Consider the following 9,978-nt stretch of genomic DNA (forward strand, 5'->3'; position numbering starts at 1 on the left):
GACTCAAACTCCCTTCAGCAATGCAACATGTCAATTTACAATTCATTGAGAGAAAATGCTCGTACATGTTTTTTGGTGAAACTCCCCATGTCAGTATCGCCATGTAATTCAACAGAAGTATTATTGAAATTGCTCAGGGACGCTGACTCAGCGTCGAGTTCTTTTAAAGTTGCAGCGGAACTTAAAATTTTCCCAGATTTTTTTGCACTTCATCCTTTAGCAAGATCATAAAACTTGAGTCAGTGAACCCAAGTTTTCAACTGTAAAAAGGTGCAAAATGAATGGAAAAATACAGGAAAGGTACTGATATGCCTGTGAGTAATGACATGGGCATGTCTGATTGGTTTTAATTGGAACCACATTTCTATTGAATGAGACAGTGCCATGGGGCTGATGAGCTTTCAAAAGAGACAAAAGAACCAATCCGATAAATACATTGAGAGAGAACAAGCGACGATTGTTATGTAAATGCATAAAACAGGCATGAATTACATTGCAGATGAATTTAGAGCATCACTGCAAGGAGCTCAGAAACTTAGGATGTCAAAGCTGACTGAGGATGTGCTGTATTAGGATTACTCTTATTACAAAAGTGTTGACCTATTTAGACAAAATATTTAATTCCAGTCTAACCTTATAATCCAAATAGTTTTTGGGGATGGAGGAACCAGCCAATGTTAGGTGCAATTTAGTTATCGACCAAAAGTGTAAAAGAATGCTTATAAATTTAACTCCTAGAAAAAAACATTTTTGGAATTTTATACAGACTTTTGTATTTGCTTACTGACCACTTTATCAGGTGAACCTGCTCCATTACTTTAACACAAATCAATCCACTTAGGTTTCTACGGGTGGTGAAGACTAAGAATTGAGGAGGAAGGGGATTTACAGTTGATATTTTCATGTCCAGCATGTAGGTAGGCTGCATGCTGCTTGCTTGTATACTCTGTTTTGATCAGACTTGTTGATAATTTGGCTTTGAACGTATTTCAATGCTTTTCTGATTAATTTTGTGCTGCCAAAACTTACAGAAAAAGTTGTTCACCTACTTTGGAAAGTTTGTGCTTAGGACTTAAAATGACATAAATTGATGACTCACAAGTGTGTACCTGAGCACAGCTAGCAAAGCTCTTTACATAACAGCTAGGCTACAGGGGACCAGTGGAAAACCTCTTTGTCACCAACCCTGTGTCATTATAAAGGAATAAAAAGCCATAGGTTAAAACCAGAAAATGCAGATTTGATAAAACATGATGTGCACAAACAACAATACAGTTTTGACAGACATGCCAAAAAAAAAAAAAAAAAAAAAAAACAAAGTCTGGTAAACTGTATGCAAAATGCTACATATATATCACTAGTACTGACATAAATACACACAGTAGGTTGACAGGAGACAGTGAAAGTTGAACTTATTCAATGAGTGGATCAAGACAACCCATGTTTCGATATTTCCATGTTACCAGTTTAAATACCGTGGCTGGTATGTGTCATTACACAGTGGAGTCTGACACCAAGTATTGTGATTTAAACTTTCTTTTTAGAAATGTGATTGTTGAAGTCCATTTGAAATGTGTTATTTTACATCTCACTTTTTTTGTCTGAACATGAACATCAGGTTCTCTGTGGGTTAGAGGAAGCACCGAACAGGGACTCTGCGAGTTCAGAACACTATGCTTGTTTAGGTATTTGTACCGGTTTAGTTTTTTGTTACAGAGGCCGATGCTGCACTTCACCCATAATTTTAGAGAAGTGATTTAGATCTGCAACAGGTTTCCTGCTCTTCCAGTGCTGTAAGTAGAACTGTGGTTCTAGGTACTGAATTGTGGTTTGTATGATCATTCTTACAGAGACCAAAATGCATATTTCATTTTATCACACTGTGGGAAAAGATTAAATGAAGAGTACCTAGAAGTGGGGAAAACTAGCACATGTTAGTAACTTTTAGGGAGCGGGAGAGAAAAAAAAGAAAAGCCTGGTGAGAGAAACCAGTCTGTGAGTCACACGTGACGGGAGGTGCAGTGGGCAGGTCCCACATATCCAAGCCCATTTCTGCTATTTAAGAAGGAGAACTGGCCCTCCACCTTCAGATCCACTCAGGAAGATCCTGTGTACTTGTTTGCGTCTTCTCACCAGCTCGCCAGCCTTCGACAAAATGGGTCGACAGAAGTTTTATTTGGACAAACTGGCCCGCTTCTTTCAGATCCGTAACCTGCTGCTCCGCCAGGCCCTGGCAGAGTGCCTTGGCACTCTCATCCTTGTGGTAAGTCGGTGTACATGTGGTCCAGATGCTACTTAAGTTGCTCAATTAGAGGGATAAACTGTGGTATGCAATAAAATAAAAAAAAACACTTAAGAGATGTTATGTACTTTAAAGGGACTCAGTGTAAATCCTTAAAAGTCATATATACACTCACATTATACCGATTGTATGAGCAGCCCATATTTAATCTAATGAAAGGTAAACTCTATTTTCTGATAAGACATGAACTCTGCACCAGAGAATTATTTTGTCTTTCTCTTCACTAAACCGTAAACATAGCAGTCCTTCTTATCTGACATCTTTGAATGCAGAAAGTGATGGATGACAGTGAGATAAAACGGCTTGACGAATGTTGCTTACTCAGTCAAAGTGAACTAAGATCAAACAGCAAAGTGACACGCTGTTCAGGGTCACATGTTAAATAAATTAACTTACCAAAAAAAGAGCCAAAAAATAAAAATAAACCTCATTTTATTTTTCATCATGTGACAAATTTGTGTTTGCAGTAGAATATGTATATCAAAATCTGCATTTTTCTCTATAATTACTCCAATGGGAAATAAATTTTATGTTCTGCTTTTCATAAGCCATAATTTAGGGATTGAATTTGGCTTTCTGTGCCACAATAACTTCATTTTTTATTTTATTTCAAACATGACAGCAGTGTAAAACTCAGTGAGTTGTGGCTTACTTCAGACACTGTTTAACTGATTCTGTGGATAAAAATAGTTTTGAAGTTATTAATTTGAATGCTGCTAGAACATCCTGTTTTGACTTTGAATCAGTATCACCCAGACTCCCTTTCACGATCGTTCAGGCAAAACGGCTCCAAATTTAAATAGTTTTGACGTAAAAAGGATTCAATTGTGACTGCTGTGATGTAACTAGGTGTGGCGAAGTTACCTGACAGGTGACACATGTCCGTACCTGGAACAATACGTATCTAGGCTTTACAACAATGACACGTTTGACAGGATTTTACTTCTTCAGTAAATTCAACACATGTCATATAAGGGTTTTACTTCTCCCAAAGGAACTTATTATTTCATTTTATTTCATATGATTCAGTAATTTTCACTATTTAGATTTTAAATGAAACTGTTTGGTAAATATAGAACAACTAATAGTGATAAATGACATTTTAGGGTGTGTGTGCGTGCGTGCGTGCGTGCGTGCGTGCGTGCGTGCGTGTGTGTTTGTGCGCACGTGTGTGTATGCGCGTGTGGGTGTGTATCTGCATACCTCCATTGGTTTGGTCTCTTTAAATTGTTGCGTCATCAAAGATGACTTCAGTCCATGTGGGGACAAATAATCTAAAAGGAATCATCCATTGTCAGACATTTTCACGTCTGTGTCAGAACTGATTATTGATTAATCTTGGTTAAAATGTGAAAAGCAGGAAGATAATGACTTTTGTTATTATAATGCAGCAGGTCAGAATTTTCCATCAAAGCATGTGACAGTACTGCCACGGCCCTGTGAGATCCTCCTGCTGAATTCGAAAAGATGCCACACAGGTGGGGATTGAGAGAAAGGGATCTGGCCAGGAGGGTTTTTTTCCTTCAGACAGTTGCCAAGTGTGTGTCTCAGTTGGCTGGCTGCAGAGGATTTTTTTTTACAAGCTCCCCAACTGTGTTCAAAGTTCTACAGTAGCTATGATTAGATGCATAAGCTGGCTCAGTCTTGTTTGCTGCTCCGAAGCGATCCACAGCAGGATAATATCATGTTTTGTCACACTTACGTTCAATTAAATGTAGAGCTTTTAAACAGAATTCAGTCTGAGTAAGGAAGCATGCACTTCCAAGCTGAAGGTTCATCATTTGTAATCTAATGCGTCTGACATTAAGGACGAAACACTGCGGTGCTGTGGCTGCATACACTTGTCTGCAGGAAAATTTCCCATAGTTTTTCTTTTTTTTGTGTGTTCTTTTCTTGACTTATAGTTTTAGCAATAATGACAGTGGTGTGTTTGCTATTTTCTAGTGCATCTCCTCCATTTCACAAAATAATTTTTCTGTATGTTTTTTTCTTAAATGAGGTTTTATTGTCCTTTAGCTCAGAGTTTTCAAATTATTCCTTCATCTGTGAACAGTACAAATTTGCAGATGTAGCTATATTTCCCTTGAAATGTTAAAGAATGTAACATTGGTATTATGAATAACATGGTTATGCAGTTGAATCCTGGTGTGAATGTGAGGCAGTGATGACTGTGGGCTTTGAAAGGGTCAAATCTGATGAGGGATTTTGAAAGTTCAAGTGAGTGAGTCTCAAATTTGGAAGAATCTCCTTAAGGCCTTCTTCAGATGCATCTGCTACTGAAATGGAATGCACACGCTTTCGGCCAAGCTGTAAACGCAATTCCTCCAGCCATAGTGGCCACAGCTGGAAAGACTTTAAAGTTGTTGTTTTGTTTTTTGTTTTGTTTTTTTACATATAATTTATCAAAGCCTATGCGCAAAAGAAAACAAACAAAGGCAGGATTACTGGTTCAGACTACCGAGTTCAGTGACTTTGGCCACTCAGGCGCCAGTTCTCACTTTGGTTAGCCCCAAGCCTAACCTCAACTTCTGAGCGGTGTGGTTTTGCTGAATAGCATGCTCATCCTTTGGCTCACAAAGTCAAAGCCTAAACATGGATCACACAGATCTGTTAAGCCAAGCATCTAAAAAAAAAGAAAAGAAAAGCAGAATGGCAATTAAAAAAAGTGGGGAGAAACAGTTGAAAAGGCCAAAAACAAAACAACAAAGCTGTAAATTCTTATTTATGTTTTCCATAGTGAAATCCTTTTTTGACCACTGTCTTCAAAGAAGTGGTCAAAAGCATGTGACAGTACTGCCACGGCCCTGTGAGAATAGTGGTAGATATTCTTTTCTTGCCCCCACTGGCTCCCATTCTATATATTTTGTATATAAATTCTATATCTATAATTTATGTGAGTTTAGACATTCCATTTTATATTTTACATTGATTTGTCTAAATGTGTATCTTTTCATTGGTAGTTATTTGTTGTTGTTGTTGTTGTATACATGTTATTTAACAGAACAGACCAACTTTAATATAGTGATCATGTAACTTGTGCTTTCAATGTATGAGAATAGCCCTTTTCTGGTTCCCCTTTTGCAACTTTTCTTGCAGATTTACGCTCAAAATTAGGAAACTTCAGTGACCTGTTCACACATACAGATCACTCTAGTCCTCTGTGACTTCAGAACCACAATAGAGCTCATTTTTTCCAGCTCCAATAGCTTTTTGTTGACCGGGGTTCACTGATAACAATCGTCCAGGAACATTTTCATCTCTCAGCTTGACCTTGATGCATGACAAAAGGAGTGTTGTTCATGTGTTAAAATGACCAACAAGATGGCTGTGTGCTGGGACCACACTGAAAAATCCATTGTTAGAAGCAACTTTAACAAAGTGCATTTTTGTTCTTTTTCACTGACAGCAACTGTGTTTTTTCATTACTGCTCCTCACAAATATTTACAACTGCAAACAATATCATATTATTTAAAGTCAACCTGATTTTCTGCCTTTTAGATGTTTGGCTGCGGCGCCGTGGCCCAAAGCGTGCTGAGCTACGGTTCCCACGGCAGGTTCCTCACTGTCAACTTTGCCTTTGGCTTTGCTGCCACATTAGGCATTCTGGTCTGCGGCCAAATATCAGGTAAGCAAACTCAAGCACATTCCCACACTCCTTGCTAACTGCAATGACGATGATCGTGTGATCAGTTCAATTTTACTTAATATAAATTTTTACATCACGTCATGCCTGCATTATAGTTCACACGGTGTTTGCATGATGCCCCCTGTAGGTGGACATTTGAATCCTGCAGTGACCTTTTCACTTTGCCTGCTTGGAAGAGAGCGCTGGAGAAAGTTCCCCATGTACTTCCTCTTTCAGACAATCGGAGCTTTTTTTGGTGCTTCCATTATCTTTGGCATGTACTACGGTAAGTAATGACTCCTATGGGGATTCAACAATTATCCTATCACATTCAGAAAACTTTCTGTGTCGGATTGTGATGAACATCAATCACACGGGACCACAGTAAATATTGTTTTTTCCTTCTTCTGCTTTAGATGCCTTGTGGGACTTTCCAGGATGCTTCAATCTCACTAGCGAATATAACACTGCTGGCATTTTTGCCACCTATCCCGCAAAACATCTCACAATTGTGAATGGATTCTTTGATCAGGTACTTTAAAAAAAAGTGTTAACAGAAAACTTAATATCATCATGAAATCTACGTTTTTTTCATTCCCACGTCAACTTTTTTTTTTTTTTTTGACACAGATTATTGGCACGGCAGCCCTCATCGTTTGCATTCTGGCGATTGTGGACCCATACAACAACCCGATCCCACAGGGTTTGGAGGCCTTCACTGTGGGATTTGTGGTTCTGGTCATTGGACTGTCAATGGGGTTCAATTCTGGTTACGCTGTCAATCCTGCCAGAGATTTCGGACCACGTCTTTTCACTGCTATCGCTGGCTGGGGAACTGGAGTTTTCACGTAATGAACAAATTCTTGGCTTCTTTTTGGCCAGTATTAGGGGGGAAAGTGGGCTCCATGTGAGATCTAGATTTGTTAGAAGCCTTTGGACTTGCGTTGACCCCACAGCGTAGATCGTAATGGTCATAGCTTTTACCTTTCAGAGGTGCTAAGAATTGTTTCTCTTAATAGTTATGTTCATTTCAGTGTCTATTAATGAAAAAAGCCACTAAATTCAAAAGTTGACAAGTGCATTTGGCTCACCAATCTCAGAGACAATGGCTACCCAAGTCAAAAATAGGTGATAGTAGTCTGACACTTGAGCTGAACTTTATTAGCTTTTCATCAAGTGATGAGAAAGAAATCCCTAAAATCTTAGATTTCTATTTTTTTTTCTCCATAATCTTTGGAAAAGGGTGTTTCCAAATGAAAAACTGTTTATAGTTGGTGACATTTTCACATGTTTACTTTCATGGAGCACTACCAAAATTTATCTTTGGCGCAAAGTCTCTATTTTCTTTTGGTCTGTCAGGACTGATATGAGTTTTTTTTTATTTTTTTTTATTACGTATCAGTCAACATAAAAAAATGATGAAAGAAGTCTCATTTCTGTTTCCCATGGATTTGATAGAAATGTTATCATATAGAGAGCTCACTCTCTGTTTCAAAGAGAAGTGCAGGCAAAAGGGGTTGTCATCAAAAATAACTTCTAAAGTAATTTTTCTGCCCTATAAAAAAACAATAAAAAGGTTATGTCTTACACTTTCAAAATGTATGCTTTATTGCTCTGAAATGCTGTATGTCTTCCTCCTAATTTCACTTATGCCATTCTTAATGTCGTCCTTGTCTCGTTTTCCTCTCAGGGCTAGAGACGGCTGGTTTCTGGTGCCGATTTTCGCCCCATTCCTTGGTGCCATTATTGGCACGATGGTTTACCAGCTAATGGTCGGCTTCCATGTGGAGGGAGAAGTGCGTGAAAGGGAAGAGAGAAAGAACGAAGAGGAAAATCTACAACTCACCGTCAACTCCAACCCCAAATCTAATTCCAACGGCAAAGAGGCTAACTGCTAAAGCTAGCCTCACAGAGGCTAACTGCTAAAGCTAGACTCACAGAGGCTAACTGCTAAAGCTAGGCTCACAGAGGCTAACTGCTAAAGCTAGGCTCACAGAGACTTGTCCTGAATGTTAGACATGCAGCCGGTCTTCTGACTATACCGGCGGCTCCGAAATCTACACACGTAAATACCGACATAACACAGCTGTATTATTCCTGCCACTTATATGTTATGAGACACAATAAAAAAAATACATTTTCTTTACATTGTTGTGTAGCTGTATTATATTGTAGAGGAATTTCTATGTACAGTATGAGTAGAGACAATATATCTAACGGACGTTATTTCACTTCAGAGACGTAAATCTGAATGAACATGTCTTATCGCACTTCATCTTTTAGCAGTATTTTATACTTTGATATTGTTTTTCTTGCATTTTTTTTATACTTTTTTGCCTGTCAAGTAAGTTTCCTTGTAAAGAGTCTTTATATGGCAATTTAAGATTTTGTTGTGTGTGTTTTTCTTGTCCTGGTTGTTTCAAAAGATGAATTCAAGATAACATCTAGCAAAATGCCAACCAATGAAAGTACGTATTTGGAAGAACATTAAAAAAAAAAAAAAAAAAAAAACAGGACAGAAACCCGTAAACCTCAGCTAACAAATCATGTGTGTTAACTGTGTTAAGCTGAGCAGACAGCAGGTTTCCGGTTACATTCTGAGGTTAGCCACTGCTCTTTTAAAACAACTATTTTCAGCTGGTGTTCAAGCAAGTTCAGTCCACCAAAAATACTTTACAAAGAACCCCAGATGTCCTTTTCTGTGTGAAACAAGTACATTTTTTGAAAAAGGTTAAAACTGTCCCTTTTAAAGAATGTTTGGTGCTTATAGAGAAATTATTAAACATATTGTTTGTATAAATGTTTTGTTTTTTTATGGGGTTTTTGTTATTGGTACTGTTGTTCTTAACAGCTGTTGATGTTTTCGCATATTGTGCAACTGCAGTTGGGTGTAAAACTAAAATGTTTCTGGTTTGTGTTTTGTGCAAAGGCTGAGAGGAAATGCTTTGACACCAAAACAATGAAGTTCTGTTTTTATGCTGTAGCCTGAAAGCAGCTTGTATTACTTTCTTGCTTGTATCAGGTGGTGCATGTAGTCAGATTACATCCGATAAAATAAAAAGAACAACTTTAAAAAGTATAAACTTACCGTGCCATTCTGTAGACTTTTTTTTTTTTTGCAAATCATGAATATTTTCTTGTGGATGACACAGTAGTTGGACTATATAATTTTGGTCATATTTACCCTATGACATAATTTACTTCTCAAGTAAATATTTAGAGTTTTATTATTCCACAAATAAAACATGCCTTTGCAGAAGTGAGGTGAAACAAACAGCAAGACTAGACAGGAAAATCAACAAAGGATAAACTCCTGCAGGCGCTGGGTAAAAAACAGCTGACATTGCGGTATTTTAAGCTTCCCATTTCATGGTTGTTTCTCAGCAGTATCTCCAAGCTCTGCTTTCTCCATATGCACAAATCATCTCAGGCCTTGGCACTGCATGCCAAACATTCCTCTTGCAAAAATTTCTTGCCAAATCTGGGATAAAAAATATTGGGGATTTAACATCGTTGCCCTTTATCCAGCTGCTGATGTGCATACTGTATCGACAGACACAAAAAAATTAGTGCAAATCCTCCCCAGTTTCAAGGGAGGATTTGCAGGTCAGCTTTTTGTTTGGTATAGATCCCAAAATCCAGCAGTGCCCAATTTACTTTTCAATTTACATAACTGCTTCAGAACGTTTGTTTCTGCAAGGGAAAAAAAAAAGTAGTTTCATCTGTTATGTTTGCACAAATCCATCTAATTTAATTAGAAAATAATTGAAAGTTCATTTATTTCAATAACTATATCCAAAAGCTCAGAGGAAGAGTAGAGAGGCACAGAATCCAAGATGCTTGTCTGTAGAGATGTTGTGTCGTCTGCACATGGTGGATCACTGGGTTTTATCAGATCGGCCATCTAACAGAGATTTTATGCCGCACTTCATTCTTTGTTTATCTGACTTGCTTTATGAAGTTACTGGTTTCATTTTCCAGCAGGATTTTGCATCTATCCATACTGCTCCTCTTGATCTTACATATGCCATTCATAGCCTTCTGTATATA

At 37.9% G+C, this 9,978-nt stretch overlaps 1 protein-coding gene across 2 annotated transcripts; it reads left to right on the forward strand.

Moving 5' to 3' along the window:
* Positions 1–2,071: 2,071 nt before the first annotated feature.
* Positions 2,072–9,015, forward strand: LOC103145284 (aquaporin-3). Of its 2 annotated transcripts, none has more exons than XM_016676897.1 (6): positions 2,072–2,263; positions 5,802–5,928; positions 6,077–6,214; positions 6,345–6,460; positions 6,559–6,779; positions 7,622–9,015. In XM_016676897.1, the coding sequence occupies exons 1-6, from the start codon at positions 2,156–2,158 to the stop codon at positions 7,824–7,826; spliced, it is 915 nt and encodes a 304-aa protein (XP_016532383.1). In that variant the 5' UTR covers positions 2,072–2,155; the 3' UTR covers positions 7,827–9,015. The 2 variants fall into 2 exon arrangements, with proteins under 2 accessions (XP_016532383.1, XP_007562721.1); XM_007562659.2 differs by having other exon boundaries at positions 6,559–6,776; positions 7,619–9,015.
* The last annotated feature ends 963 nt before the right edge of the window (positions 9,016–9,978 follow it).

This window comes from Poecilia formosa, unplaced genomic scaffold (genome assembly GCF_000485575.1).
Source record: "Poecilia formosa unplaced genomic scaffold, Poecilia_formosa-5.1.2 Scaffold5, whole genome shotgun sequence".
NCBI classification, from domain to species: domain Eukaryota; kingdom Metazoa; phylum Chordata; class Actinopteri; order Cyprinodontiformes; family Poeciliidae; genus Poecilia; species Poecilia formosa.